The sequence below is a fragment of the Amblyomma americanum genome, chromosome 6, assembly GCF_052857255.1.
Source record: "Amblyomma americanum isolate KBUSLIRL-KWMA chromosome 6, ASM5285725v1, whole genome shotgun sequence".
In the NCBI taxonomy this organism is placed as follows: domain Eukaryota; kingdom Metazoa; phylum Arthropoda; class Arachnida; order Ixodida; family Ixodidae; genus Amblyomma; species Amblyomma americanum.
The window spans coordinates 110,220,822-110,236,832 of record NC_135502.1 but is presented as its reverse complement, the minus strand read 5'-3'; the positions used below and the strand labels follow the sequence as shown (position 1 = coordinate 110,236,832).

Here is a 16,011-nt window from a genome sequence, read left to right as displayed (position 1 = left end):
CTTCGCGAAACGAACGAGCGGGAATGTCAATGTGGTGGGGCGTTCCTGCTGCCTTTATAAAAGCAGAATGTGCACTCTGGGGACGCCTGATGAATGGCAGTTTGCCAATATCTATCAAGAGAAAAGTATACAACAGCTGCATATCTTACCGGTATAGTCACCTATGGGGTAGAAACCGGGATGCTAACGAAAAGGGTTCAGCTTAAGTTGAGGACAACGCAACGAGATATGGAGAGAAAAAATGATAGTTGGAAAAATGATGAATGCCCCTCGGGTCATTGTCCTGCATGCGCACTGGCGTCACCCCTATTCTAAACCTCCCTAATCACATTTTTCAATTAAATTCCGCGGTTTATCACCACTTTATTGAGGTGTGAACTGTGGTGCTGCCACCATATAACAAAGCCGGATTGCGCTTTCTTTTTGGTGGGGGAGGGGGGGGGGATGTCACGCGCCTTCGTAAAAGTGAAGCAAGTTGTCACAGCCGCAGCAGTAGTTCAAAACACGGTGTATTCGTCCTCTACTATATAGGCAGTGAAGTTGCATACGGATCTCCGCCGGCACCCGTATTGGTGCATGCTTTTTTCAACTGCGGTTCTCGCGTACTGCGTGGCTCTAACAACCTTCATGCACGAGCTGGCTTGACGCAGCGCACGCGTGGCCGAGCCCTGCAATCAGGCTACTCGCCAGAATGAACAAAAGCAGCGTGCGTAGTTTTCCGGCCCGCGAAATCCGGATTTTGTACTTTTTTGTTTAATTTGCGGAGTCAGTGTGGGCTGCATCCGCGAGAAGTAGCGCCCTAGATGAGAGACACGCGATCTACTAGCCAGATAGGAGTGACCAGCTGACCAGTGACAATTGATTGCTCGTGCGGAGCGGTGAAGGGGGAATTTGGAGAAAGGGTGAGGGGGGGGGGGGCAATCATTACCTTTCCTGCCTAGCCTCTGCTGCATTGCCATAAAAAGTTGTCCGCGAGTAATCGGCTGACTGGCGGAATCCAGGGTTACTACAATTGTCTGCAGCCAGCTTTTTTGTTTGAAAATAAAGCTCTGGTCCCCTATTTTATGCCCCCCCCCCCCCCACCACTTCTTAAACGTGACCCATTGTTCGTGAAGCGGAAACCGGGCCAACACTGTCCGAGGCTTTAGTCTAATTGGCTCCTTCCCAGGGGCACGCTCTGTCGAGCAGAAAGAACTGCCGCGGCCAGTTGCGAAAGCATTTTCATACTTTAATGTCTAATCCCTGGCCTAATTATAGCGGCGCCGCTATGCCTTTTGCATTTGCAGACCGCTTAATTGTTTCAACGAGAAATGTGTTCTTGAAACGTGCTAAATTATTGATCCTCCAGTTTGAAGGGCCCGAGACGATTTCTTAGGACTTCCCCCGTCAGACATGCACACGCAAATTATTTTCCTTGTCTTTTTGGCGCGGCGGAAAGTGTGGCATCCAGTATGTGCCTTACCCCGTGATTGGTACCACCCACAATGAACGTTAGCAACGCTGGAAGTGAATCGAGAATTCTCCGGTCAGTGAACGCACTCGTTTTTATGTATCTCGATGTTGGAAACAATGGTCGGCGAGCGCCACAGGTCGTACTCCAGGAAAGATGACAAACCGGAAGCAAACGCGGTACGAGCCTAATAGCTATGATCCTTTGTCAATGAAGTAATTGTAATCTTTGCTCGTGCTTTGAGCACCGTTGTATTTTCCAGCGTGATGCGCTGCATGGCGATGAATTCTTGACCCTTTCTTCAGAGTGGTGGGGCTTGTGCGTCCCACGGTGCTTATTTCACTGCCGTAAGGTGGAATCTTTCATTCGAACTCGCTTAATTCGAGCTCCCGGTTTATACGTGTTTACGCTTTGGTCCCGTTCACATCGCGTGTAATTAAGGGAGCCTGATTCGTTGTTTGAATACTTTGGACAAATTTTTTTCTCTAGTTAAATTTAGAAGTTCGACTGCGTAAAGGAGGGCGTATTGTAAACGTCCTCAACCGGGTCATGGTTGCAAAAACCGTCGAAGCTTCCTCTTCGTGTGACGAGGAAGCCGGCCCAGAAGCCTTAGATGCCTTTAGCACACCGTGTATCATGTTACCGTTACCGGAGTACCTGGAGCCCGCCCACCACTAGTGTGCGCACGCGCTGATTGGTCCTGATGTGGCAGGCGTCCGCGCAGCTGCCAGGTGGCTAGCGCCATCTGGCGCCCTCAAGGAGATCTGCGCATGCGCACTGATGGCACGCGGGCTCCCAGTACTCTGGCAACGGTAACACGGTATGATAAAGATGCCATCTTCCTTCTGCGGGAAGCCAGACCGCAAGCACCCTGGGTGCGGAGTCACCTTGCGCGATGGCGCTGTCATGGTGCTTACGACAGCCATACCGCGGCTGCTGCGACGCATATGGCGAGTTTCTGTTAAGCGGTTTAACCTTGACGACGCTCATCTCGCGGCGCACCCTGGTGCGATAACTCTGCAGTGAGCACATCGGTTCTACAAATATCAACTGCCGCGTTCAAATTCATTTCAATGCGGTGTGCTAATTCTCGCGCTAATTAGTCCGTCCGGCTTGTGATGCCCCACGACGGGGTCCTAGAAGCACAGAAAATAATGCATCCTCACTACTGGAATCGACGTAACTGGGTGCCTTTATTTACTTATTGTTTGTTTAAGAGTCTACACAGCATACCTTATTTACTAGCGCACAAGCGCGCTCGCATAAAGGCACCTCTTACATTAATCATTCAAACGAGATATAATAATATATAATTGTTTTGTGGGGAAAGGAAAATGGCGCAGCATCTGTCTCATATATCTTTGGACACGTGAATCGCACCGAAGGGAAGGGATAAAGGAGGGAGTGAAAGAAGAAAGGAAGAAAGACGTGCCGTAGTGGAGGGCTCCGGAATAATTTCGGCCACCTGGGGATCTTTAAATTATTCCGGAGCCCAACACAGTTAATTTTAACCTTTGTAGTCAACGCTGTCCCCAGTTAGCATTTTTTTTTTCAAAGGAATGCCTTCGAGAGTAAATACGGCAGTCGTGAACACACGGTGTAAGGAATTGCTCCCCATGCGTTTGGGAAATCCATCCATCCGCCAAACTGCCCGGCCGCTCTGTGCCGCCGGTGAGTCACGCGTGATCACGGCCAGGGAGAGAAATGCTAACCTGGTCGCCACCTTCTCTTTCTGTCCAATGCAGCGCAGGCGACACTAATGCATTGCTTCGAGTAAGCACTAATGGAATGGTGGATTGAAAGACAGTGAGCTGGCGCTTCGTTTTTAAATGAGTAGAAACCGGTCGTTCGGCGCGTCTACTCAGACGATCATCAACCTGATAAGCGCTCGTGATTTCGTGTCTCGGGAGCCGCTCAAGAGCGGCGGCGAGCGCCTCGCAATAAATTCTTTTGGCAGCAAGCGAGAACAAATTGAGGTCGGCGGTCGATGCAGCGCCGCCGCAGCAGGGCTGGATATGTGGGCACCTCTCGCAGCGGGCGGTCTTGCTTGCACAGTGCGCTTCTTGAACTTCTGTCTTGAGAACAAAGAAACGGTGGCCAATGCGGTCAACCCCCCCCAATTCCCCTTTCCTCCTCCTCCCACTCCGTCGTTTTAAACCCGCCCATGGGCCGCTTGTTTGAATTTCTGCCATACACCGGCGTACTACAGGTGACGCGCCATATCGATCCGTGCAGCGATCAGGACATATTTCGCAGGGATGTAGTTCAGTGGGAGACCATCTTCGGTAGACGGCATCTTATGTCGTAAATTAAAAAAATAAACTACAGCTAATGTTTACTACATTCGAATCAGTTAGAAAGCACGGATTTGTTCCACGCAGAAGACGACTGATGAGCGGGCAGTGCCGCGGGACGGAGCGCTTTTGCTTGGGGTTGGTACCCATCGGATTAGTGCTTACGCACTCAAAATTGGCAGGTGATCAGACAATCTGGTGCGACTGATCTGCGTAGCATTAATGGTCCTCCCTTAAAGGACTATATATAGACACCTCATTTTGGCGGCGCGTTTTCTTCTTTCAAATGATGGGCCAGACATTGGAACATGCACTATAACACGCGCTAGACATACAGGGCTCACCACGGGGCTATTCGCCTACGACTGTTAAATAGTTTATAATCGAATTTCTTCTCCATGATTTTTCGGTTTCATCAACCTAACGGTGGTTGTGACGCGTTGGGAGCGGCCAGGCCACGAGACGCACGAAAAGACCTGCAGTGTAATCGCTGATACGTATTTTCAAACTCACTACAACGCTATAGACCAGACTGCTTCAAGAGACGTGTTGGCCCCTAGCTGTGGGGCTGCCCACCTTACCGATATCACTGCTTGCGTTGTAAAATTGCTTTCACCTGCTCTCCAGGCCTGAGTTGCAGGGGTTCAGCTTATTACTTTACTTATTTGCCCCAGAGAAGCACAAGTCGGGGAAATAGCTTCACGTGGGCACACGCAAGCCTTTGACACCGGCCGCGCGCTAACGGGTATCAACGCGCGCCATGAACAGCAGCTTCGGCGTTCGACGATGCACGTATACCCCGTGTGTGGGACGGAAAAACTTGAAAGCACTCCGCCAACATTAGAACCCGCATGTGGGGGTATACAGCTGGTTTCCGCGGAGACACTTGCGCACGTTTACGCTGAATCCGGTGTTGTACTGGAAATCTCCTTTTGCAATCGACGTCTGCGTACTTCGCGTATCTGGATCCGATAGGCGGTCGGCTCACAATACGCAGCTGTTCGCACCAACTTGGTACCTCTAACAGTGTAGTCATTACTGTCGTTACGCGCCGTATCGTGGTAGCCTCTCCAATAATTCCGAAGAGGGCCTAGATCGATACACCGGCGTAAATGTGTTCTAACAACTGATTTTACGCATGAGCAGCCGAGTTGGAGATGGGCAGATGAGAATGGGAACATTTCTAGAACTTTCTTTTGTTCGTAAAAAATAATTAAATGGCGGCCAGCGTTCATAGGAAATTTCTTTATTGGGTAAGGGTTTAGGGTTTTTGGGGCTTTAACATCTCAAAGCTACTCAGGCTGTGAGGGACGCCATAGTGAAGGGCTCCGGAAATTTCGACCACCTGGGTTTCTTCAACGTGCACGGGGTTTCGGGTAAGGGGCGTCTTTCCTCCCTGCCCATTGTTAAATCCGCTGCCGATGTATCCGGCCATGATCCAGGTACGGGGAGTTTACCGAGTCGGGGTTTACTAACGCCGTGTATGGGAACCTGCGTGAGGACTACTAACGAAGACCTCACAGCGAGACACTTAATTAGCAGCGAAACACAAGAACTTAGCAGACGAAGGGAAGCGGCCCAGAGATTACTATAGCCGTCATCGAGAGCATCTGGCCCCTCTGGCAGGGTCGTGATCTTGATCACGTACACTGCCCAGACTTAACGGCAGCACATGCGCAACAGGTAAACACACATACACACACACACAAAACGATGAAACCGAAACTTGACAGAGATCTCCTTAATTCTTACACCGCTTAGGCGAAACGGTGCTGACCTCACATCTTCACCTCGCATCTGGCGAGCTACCTCACCGCATCCCCGAAGTATCGGATTGCAAGGCGTTCGTGCGTCAGGCGATGCCCCGTCTCCTTCGAACGAGGGTGCGCGACCTCTTCTTATGTGAATACGCAGCCTGTTTTCCAGGCCGTGCCAACGGCGTTGCTCACGTACGATCGGGTGCCGAGCATCTGGGCCGGTTTAGTCACACGGCTCGGCGGTCGGCGCCGCTCGTATCGGGTTCGGCTTTCCGTCACGCCAAGACAGGAAGCCGAGGCAGCCGCGCAATCTGTCGCGCTCCCTTGAGTCATCGCGCTTTTTATCCCGAGCCTTTTGTCGACGCAGCCGCGGCAGCAGTTATCGCCGCGTATTTTCACTGAGCTGCTGCTTGTTTTGTTGGCTGCGGTCGCGAGCTCGGCCTACGCGTGTTGCTTCCGATCCGTTATTGCGAAATGGGGAGGACGTGGCGGCTGTTCCACAGGATCCCATGATTCTCTAGACCAGCAACAGCATTTCTCACGTTCACGAACTGAGAGAGTTTATTACTATTCATGCGTGAGGACAATTCACGATTAAACGTGGCGCCCGCTGATGAAAACATGTTCTTGACAGCTAAAGCTGCCGCTGTCATTTATTATTTTTCCATGTGCGTCGGTTGTCCAGTGTACCTGATGAAAGATATGTTAGGATGTGATCTTTTCATATTTTTTGTATCATTGGGTCACACACAGAGCGCCTTTATTACAGTGACAGTCTCTGGGTTGAATGGCTCATTTATAAGGCACTCGTCGTATGTGATACAAGTACTACATGCTTATGTACCATCTTTTCCAAAAGTAACGGGGCAACGGGATTTGCTTCAGGCATATAATGAAGCATTTACAGAACCCCTAATGGTCAAAAGGTCTGTAACCACAAGGACAAGGGTTCTCATTACCTTACGCTAATTTAGAGCCTCAGTGCCATAATGGCTCCACTGCACAACCAAGATATTAGCCTCCTTGCTTAGTCGTACTCAAAGTTTATGAAGTCTACGTATTGTTAGTGAAAAAAAAAAAAAACTTGCTTTCAATGCCAGGTCTACACGGAACCCAGATTAGGTATTTTGCTGCCTAATTATGAATGTAAATTAATGCACCATGTTATGAGTGCAAATTAATGCACCATGCTCTGCATACTCTGGATGCAACTAAATTTCTTCACCAAAGTTCTTTCTTGCAAAGTTGTGACAAATTATGGCGGATATGTGTATATGCACCACAGTTTTCCCTGCAGTTTGGCCATTACTTCTTTGCGACAAATAACTTTTGCTTGCATGTATATACAAGAGTGCCTAGCAAGTGGTTTCATTCAGTGAAATCTTGAAAGCTGGACTGGTTGTATACCATTGTTGTCATAGGTGCGTGAATGTGTATTCATAAGGGGGGCACACGAGTTCATGGTACCACATGTTCCATATCTTCTGTGTAGCTGGGAAGAATATAGGATTATATCTGTGTCTTCTCACTCTAGCTTATTAGGGGAGCCTCTGCCTCGTTTCCACCTATTTGTGTACACCTATAATTATTGTGCTTTGTGATTTCATTCCTCGTTGGGTTTCTTAGAACTGCTTCGGCACTTACTCTTGGTCATGGAAATTATGGCCATTTATGAGTGGAGATGTTTGGTGATTATTAGAGTCCACAGTAGTGTCTGGTCATTTTGGAATCTTGACCAGCATTTGGTTTCTTAATTTCAAGGCAATAAACTGGAAAAAATCACTTTCAGCATTTTTATTCTGTGTATTGTTCATTTATTAAGCATCTACTAGGTTGTAGAATTGTGCCTGCATAATTCTTATAAGGGCTGCTGTTTTTATTTTTCTCTAACAATCAAAGTAATTATGTGCAATGCCCTTTTTTTGTTTCTGCTGCAGATAGGAATGTACCTCAGGTGAAATGTTGCTGCAAAAGAGGAAACCCTATTGTGCCGGGATCTAGAGCAAGCTAGACGCTGAAGCTAGTCCTATAGGTCGCTGAGATCAGCCACCAAACCAGGCAGTCATCATGACAACTCCTTACTCTTCCATGTTTAGGCATGCCCTGTAAGTACCTTCAACTTCCACCACAGTTAAGTTGTGTGAAGTGTCAGTATAACACTTGTAGTGGGCGGCTTGGTAGTACGTCGGCGTGGTGGAAGGCAGCCAAGGTTTGTATAACAGAGACGAGGAGGCAGACAAGATACAGTGGCACTAACAACTTTTCAACATTTTTATGTTGTATTTGCAGTGCATTGCATGGTTACAGGGCATAGTTACAGCAAAAGGCCCAATAGTTTTAACTGCAACAGGGGGCCTCATATATCTAAATGAACTGAGTATAATAGACCAGTGTATGCACAACAGTACAAGGTTCAAAGCACAAATATATAAAGAAAACAAGCAACAGTGTCAAAGAGATGTATAATTGTAGGTTGTGATATGGAATAGCTAAAAACTGAAGAAAATAAAACTGAAGCTTTATTTTTGAGTTACTGGAATTTGTACATGCTTGATAACTGTCCGCATGTGCAGAACACAGAAAATACAAAATACAAGAAAAGGCGACAGAGAAAAACCATTCATCACATTATCCGTGCCCACCCCCGAGCTCAGTTTTCAGTCTTTTCTTTTTTTTACAGCAACAGTGTTGTCATTTGTAACCTGATTGAACTATGTATCTTACTTGAATTTCTTTACTTAACCTCATTTCAGATGTGCATCTATTTTGCTCGTTATTGTGTTCCCAACATCCTTCACATTGGATGATGGACCGAATGTTTGTACAAAGCAAGAAACGTAAGTTCTTGTTTGTTTGGTGCGTAAGCACGTATCATGCATATTTTAATGCCTAGTTCATTTTTGCGCTATGCAAAATGGGCACAAGAACATGCAGTAGCTCTTTTGTCTCAACGCAGGTACCTTACCACTGTGCGAGTTTCATACAACAAACCTTATCAAGTCCGTACCTACACTTGGTGTTTGGCATTCCCACCTCGATGCTCCAAGTACAGGTTAGTTTTTTTTTTTTGCACTCTCTCACATGCTAGTGTGTCCTTAGTTCTGGCAGGTATCTCCATTAAAATCATGTTTAGCTGCGGTTGCCGGTATGAATGCAGTGCCAAGCATTACTGTTAAACAGACTGTGATGACATTGATTGCAGGATTGCTCACATGGTTGCTTACAAGACGGAAGTTAAAGAGAGCACTCGAACGGTCAAGGTCTGCTGCAAAGGTTTTGTGGAGACAGCTGATGGGTCACGGTGTTTGCGTAAGTTGGCTGGCTGTGCTTTTCTAGCTTTTCTGTACAATAGAATCTCTTTGAACGCAAACTTTAACATCTGCAGCCTAGAGGAGACTCAGGCACCAACCAAAGGTTGAAAATAAAAATATATCTGTGCACATCATAGTTTGAAAGAAAGTTTTGAATAAACTGATAATTGATATTTCCATAAATGTTATGCTTGAAAATGCATATGACGTATACAAGAAAGTGCCAAAACTTTCTGGAGTATTGCTTGTTTTATAACAAGAGGTAAATTTTGAAGGATATTTATTATGTACACTGCTGTACTTTTTGTTGTGGGAAGTAGTCAAGACTTCCTGCTGCCTTCAAAATTGTTGTACTCTCTGGATAGGTTTTTGATTGCACTGCATAAGGATGAAATGTGAGTGCGTATGCATATAAATCAGTTGAAGGTTGCTGTATCAATGGAGGGCTATAGATTAATTTTGAATGTTATTTAATATGCTCTGACACCTTGGCACACCGAGTTATTTCACTTGGATTGAAATGTATCCACTACGGCCAAGGGAAACCTGTTGTCGTATTAACATGATGAGTTTAAGCTTTCCGCAAATTGAGAAACCCAACATGGCATATATTATTTTAAAGCCTTTGTTTGTGCTTGTGTTTGTTTGTGCTTGTGTTTGTTTGGTTGTGTTGTTTGTGTTGTGAAAAGGACTGTTAGCCCTTTTCATTTTGAGTACAAGTCTCTTACTATATGTGTTTGGGTTAGACCTATATTTAATGAAATTTGGGATGCTCTCCCAGTTCCTCTAGATTTTTTTTTTCACAAATGATGCTGGTTTGTACATGCTCTATCTGCAGACGAAATTTTAAAAATTATATTTAACTGAGAAAGGTACAGTCCTGAATAAAATTGAATAAAAATCTCATACTGTTAGCAGTCCTCTGGCATAGAAACATAGAAAAGTAGCATTAAATGAACCCTGAAATGATTTCGATGGGCATATTCTAGTGCAACAGAACTGTAGAGAGTGGCTTCTGTAGGTATTTGAGTTAAATTTGAATGCTCTTCATGGACTCTATAATTTAGATATAATTTCAAAAAATCGCTGCTTGCAGTAGCTTGAAACCGATTTGGGCATTATCTCACCACCACATCCTCTACCCAGATGACGTCAGTGGACATTCTGGCCAAACCTTGTGCGAGCTGTTGCGAGCAGCGATTTTTAAAAATTATTTCTAAATTATGGGGTCCCTCAGAGCTTTCAAATTTGACTCGAACACCTGCAAAGACCACCTCTACAGATATGTTGCATTAGAATATGCCCATCGACTGCATGTGGAGCAAAAACCTTTGTCAGGCTTCTTGCCTTTTGCCTAAATTTGCTCCAGTTTCTGTAAACCAGTATGAAACAAATAAATTGAAATGAAATGAAATGAAATCATTTTAGGGTCCCTTTAACAGCTGCACGACGCCATCTGTATAAGTAAATAATTATTGTTTCTTTGCACTAAAAGTGATGATAGATAAATATTTCTTCTTCAATTTTCTTTATGTGAAGCTATCAGCATTGTTTTTAAAGCATGAAATATATCGATGGCTTGAAAAAATGCCTCCATGTCTCCACCCCCCTCCCCCTTGCGTGCTTCAGCACTTTGCAACAACCCGTGCATTCATGGAACTTGCTCCAGTCCTGAAACCTGCGAGTGCCAGCCAGGCTGGGGCGGCCCTACCTGCAACTTCTGTGAGCGCTTCACTCTTACACAAGTCCTGGCAGCACGGTTTTGAAAGCATGCATGCTTTTGCGTTGCCTGAACTAAGTTTATCGATGTTCATCCAAGGCACGCAGCTAAAGCTCCTTCATCAGACTAGTGGGGATGGGGGAAGTGCAGAACATGTAAGTTGCTGTATTTCCTGTGATACTATAAAATGTTCCACCTGGAACACTTCGTTAGAACGGCTATCAGCTAGTTAACATAGCATTCTTCTAACACCCTTGCAAAAGTGGTACCTGTGATGTCTGTCTAATGTACAGTTGCCATTTGCATGTTTGCTTGTTTTCTCTTGTACAATGACTCAATTGTAAAGTGACCTGTTTCTGGCATTTCTCCCTCTCCCCTCTCTCTCTTTCTCCCTCTTTTACGGAAACATCAGTGATTTACTGTAAGTTTACTGCTACCTTTGTACTAACCATAGTACCAACAGCTTTTCTCTGTTTTCTCTTGTGTTCTAACAAAGCTGCAGTGCTGTGCTTTTAACTTTTATCTTCTTAATTCTCACTCTAATCTGGAATAGATAAGAGTTTGCAGCATGAAATACAGCTTGCCTCTATAAAAGTCTCTTGCAATTTCATATTTAAAGAATCGCTCTGCCAACCAGTGAAGTTTCAAGCCACGGAGTATGGCCATTAGTTAAAAAGCTTATATAATCACTGAACAATTATTCATGTTTCTCTTTTTGTTTTTTTCTTTGACAAACACCTTGCAATCAAGCTGTAAATTTTTAACCTCCTTGTGCGGGTTTTAGGATCTGTAATTGCAACGGTTATGGAAAATTTCAAGCACTGCACACAGGCTGTTCATATTTGGATGCATCAGCATCGGCAAATGGCTTTTTGCAGAGACTTTGGAGACTATTTTTTTAAAGAACTGACGCATCCTTTTTAAGCTTTTTTGCATATTTCTGCTCTGCAGCATGCCCAGATGGCAAGTGGGGCAAGGCTTGTCACAGGGACTGTCCATGCAAGAATGGTGCCAGATGTGATCCTGTCAGTGGGGCCTGCTCTTGCAAGCCAGGTCAGCTTTTCTCAATTTCTTGGTTACTCAACTACGTTTTGCTATGACCATCTTCTCTGTATAGAGGATTCAGACTGCTTTCCTCTGGGAGAAAAACAAATTAAGAAATAATTATGTACTGTGAGACAAAACCGGCTGAAAGCCAGGTTTTTAGAACTGCAGGAGGTAACCTAACACTTTTAATTGCACAGCCAAGGAAACTAGTGCTCCTTCTTGAGGTGCAGCTTGTTACAGTTGGAGATATTCGTTGAAGGTGGCTCAAAAGTGGCTGGAATAAGGGCCTTGTATTGCTTGTTCTGAAGATTATGTTGCGATATCACATATCTAAGTGAAAGAAGCTTTGTGATTTTTTCGTTTGCTGCCAGCTATTCAGAAAGAAGCAACAAACTATCGGAATTTTCATCTGGCCTTGTTAGGTTATGTTTATGGAGAAACTTAGTAGCACAAGAACAGTATAGAGGCGTGTGAAGAAACATATTGACATTGGACTGGCGTGTCTGTCGCATTCAGTCATGAAAATTCATTAAATTCTTGATCATGACTGGAGACAAAATGAAACTAACTTGGAAAACATATTTGTTTGTAATGATGGCTTATTTTCTGAATTTTTTTTCTCTTGCTGTTGACGAGGGGGTGCAGCTCTGGATATGCACTTGCTTTTTTCTTTTGGCACTTGCTGTATATATGTGTGTATATATACCAGGTGTCCCAGCTAACTTGTGCCAAGGGCTAAAAAATAAATTATTAGATACAGGCGAGTGAAACCAGTTGCATATTGGTGACAGCCATCTTGTGCACCACAGGCAATTTTTTTGCAATTAATTAATAGTTTAAGTTTAATTATCTAAATGAAAAAATATTGACTTTAGACAACAAACTGCATTTGAAGAGTTCTAGAGCACCTTCAGAAACCCTCATTCCATCATTTACGATAAGAAAACCCTTGCGCGTGTCTTTTTTTCCCAGCTCCAAAAAAAGCCCGCGAAATACAAAAATAAATCACGTGACTAAAGCATTCGTGCGCCACAATCATGCTGCTTTCAAATGTGGTTTGAGCAAACGAAATCACCTGCAGCCTTGACTCGACAGCCCGCAGCAGCGGCAGGCCAGTATGTTGGTGGCGGCAACTCGCATCGTCATGTGTGCCAACTGGCTGACGCAGACGAGAAAACCACTGCCAACATAATGTCCTGCCGTCAAGTCAAGGCTGCAGGTGATTTCGTTTGCTCAAACCACACTTGAAAGCAGCATGATTATGGCGCACGAATGCTTTAGTCACGTGATTTATTTTTGTATTTCGCGGGCTTTCTTTGGAGCTGGGAAAAAGACACGCGCAAGGGTTTTCTAATTGTAAGTGATGGAATGAGGGTTTCTGAAGGTGCTCTAGAACTCTTCAAATGCAGTTTGTTGTCTAAAGTCAATATTTATTAATTTAGACAATTAAACTTAATTAAAATGTTAATTACTTGTGAAACAAAAAGTTGCCTGTGGTGTGCAAGATGCCTGTCAGCAATATGCAACTGGTTTTACGCCTGTCTCTAATAATTTATTTTTTAACCCTTGGCTCAAGTTAGCTGGGGCACCCGGTACTGTATATACAGTCCCTTCAGTGGGTAGGACTTTCTGAAAGTATGCAAAAGGATGCTTACTCCTAATGCTAAGTCTCTGTTTCTTTGTGTGTCTACATCCACATTTGTACTGTGAATCATGGATAATGGTGTCATCATGGGATAATCAAAATTTCAGCATTGCAAAAAATATCATCCATGGGTGACAACCAGCACTGTTGAATAGAAATATTTGGGTTGCAGTGCCACAAATTTTTTGGCTAAGATATGAATCTATATTGCTTGGGACCTGAGCTTAGTCCGGAAGTTACTGCATCCAGTCACTTATACTGTAGACTCTCAACAATTAAATCTCAAAGGGTACTGAAAATTGGTTCAAATTACGTGGAGCCTTTTTAATAGATAATGTTGATGGGGTCATATGTCGTTTTGAATAAGCCACTTGCTCGAATTGAGTCTGTTCAATTTAATGCGAGTCTGTTGTACCACTTAATTGGCGTCGTGATAGAAAGGTTCCAAACACTGAAATTTTCTTACATACTTTTATCAACCTCTTACCTAATTAACACCTTAAATGGAACTTCTATTGCCTGGAGCTTTTATTTATACTCCATCTCGCAAGTCCTTTACAGTGCTGTGAAGTATGCGGCAATCTTATCCAATCAGAATGGCTTGTTGTGCAAAACTTGTTCCTCAGAGCTCCTCACCCCTGCAACTGGTGGCTTCGTCCCTGGGATGGAAAGAGCACCAGTGTCTAGCTGCTGTGTGCTAGAGACTTGGCCAGTTCGACGGATGCCATGTTTACAAAAAGCAATGCACCATTTTGCAGCAAGCCACAGCAGTGCTGCATTTGTGCAGCTTTTCGCTGCTAATTTAACCTGTGAATGAAATGCTCACTATACTTTCAAAACCCCATCTTGAACTGCCTTTTCAATTAGTGCAAAAAATGTAGGAAAAATGGCTGGCCACAATGCTGCTCAGAATATTTGAGGGACTATTTGTTGTCTTCCTTGGCCCTGACTGGACAGGAGAGCTTTAACATTTGCAGTGCTGCAAACCATTTGTGAAATGAAGTAGTATAATGCATTTTAACTATCTTCACACAGTTACTTGGTCATTGTCATGGATGAAACTCTCTACCATGAACTTCTGTTTCACGTCCCTTGCTATTTTTTTTTGTGATGTTTTTTGCTAGGCTGGCAAGGTATTGACTGCAATGAGCCCTGTGACAGTGGAAAATATGGCTATGAGTGTGGACAGTTGTGCCGGTGTGAAAACGGTGCGCTCTGCGACCATGTCTCTGGAGCCTGCACCTGTGCTCCCGGCTACAGGGGTCCGCTGTGAGTGACTGGCCGCTCCTTTATCAAGATGTTAACAGACCGCGTTGAGACTAAAACCGCTCATTTATCAACATCACAACCAAAAATGTATTAGCAGCATACATTGGAACACGGGCAGTTCATGGAAAAGCGCACATGACTTTATACTGTTTTATGTTCGTTACTTCTGGGTGTAACATACTGCAGATGGCTGCAATTCATATTAAAAGCACTTTATGACAGGCCGTGTAGAACCATTTCAAGGCATGCTTGCAAAAAAATTTCCAAAGATTGTTTTAGGATGAATGCTTCTGCATTTCACAGTAGCGCTAGAATGGATCTGATGAGTGTGTTTAGAAGCACACTTGTGAGTGCTTCAAAATCCTAAAATGTGCAAATTTTTTACTGAACTCTTCGTGATGAGGATGAGTCAGAAGAGATGTAATTGGGACTCTGGAAGTAGTGTCAGGACATGGACATATGAGGTCCCAACAGAAACTGCAAATTAATCATATGAGAGAGTGGGAATTTTTTGTGTGCAATTATGGCATGCTCTAGAAAAATATCTGAAGACTTGAAATTTATTCCTGCACTGGATAATAATTATTATAGTCCATGTTTGAATGGGAGAGCTATTAATTATGTCGTGTCATAAGTATTTCAGTTCTAGATAGATGGCTAATGGTGTGATGATGACTACTTTAACAGTACATAAAATTTTATTGGTCTGTACAAACCATTGTAATTTTGGGGGTAATTGGTATAGTGCAGCTATATCGGAGGTGATGGGCTGTCATATAAAAAAAAAGGCACCATCTTTTTTACTGTTTTCATGCATATCAAACAGGCTCGTCAGACATGTAGGCTTTTTGAAGAACGATCATAGCATGCAAATAAAGCGGCATAACTGACGACAGAGCATCCTTCTCACCAGCTGAAAATTACCGCAGCTTTTCATTACACCTAATTTTTCTGGCAGCCATTGCTCAATTTGCCATTTTTCTACCTTTTAAATTCAGACGTTCTTTTAATAATGTGCCTGGTATGCAATGCATTACTTTTGTAAGGTAAGGTGATTGGCCTTTGTTGCAGGCACAACTTGCCAGTAGTATATATACTGTATGTATATATATATGAAAAAGCAGGTAGATTGATGCACAGTGAAGGAACAAACAATTTTAATACCAATATTTTGACCAGATCTTGGTTGAAACATTGTTATTAAAGTTTGTTCTTTCACCGTGTGTCGATCTACCTGCTTTTGTGTTTCACTGGATCCATATGGCCTTCTGTATATGTACGTATGTTTATTTTTTTCCCATGCCCTTTTGCAGATGCCATGAAGTATGCCCAGCTGGCACACACGGAGATCAGTGTTCGAGCAAGTGCAACTGCCAGAACGGCGGCACCTGTGACCCCGTCACTGGGCGCTGCTTCTGTCCTGAGGGATGGACGGTGAGTCATATCACCATGTGTCCTGCACTTCTGATGCTTTTGCGTCATGCCTGGGTGCAGTTTTGTTGCCTGTGTGTCATAAGA

General features: G+C 44.2%; 1 protein-coding gene across 4 annotated transcripts in view; it reads left to right on the top strand.

Moving 5' to 3' along the window:
* The window catches only part of LOC144093986 (uncharacterized), an 81,604-nt gene that overhangs the window by 28,910 nt on the left and 36,683 nt on the right, over nucleotides 1-16,011 (top strand). For all 4 annotated transcript variants that reach the window (XM_077627803.1, XM_077627802.1, XM_077627805.1 and 1 more), the window contains exons 2-9: nucleotides 7,439-7,606; nucleotides 8,255-8,338; nucleotides 8,458-8,553; nucleotides 8,704-8,810; nucleotides 10,442-10,534; nucleotides 11,484-11,585; nucleotides 14,349-14,493; nucleotides 15,807-15,927. In XM_077627803.1, coding sequence (XP_077483929.1) covers nucleotides 7,569-7,606; nucleotides 8,255-8,338; nucleotides 8,458-8,553; nucleotides 8,704-8,810; nucleotides 10,442-10,534; nucleotides 11,484-11,585; nucleotides 14,349-14,493; nucleotides 15,807-15,927 — 786 coding nt within the window. In that variant the 5' untranslated portion in view covers nucleotides 7,439-7,568. The remainder of the gene's footprint in view (nucleotides 1-7,438; nucleotides 7,607-8,254; nucleotides 8,339-8,457; nucleotides 8,554-8,703; nucleotides 8,811-10,441; nucleotides 10,535-11,483; nucleotides 11,586-14,348; nucleotides 14,494-15,806; nucleotides 15,928-16,011) is intronic.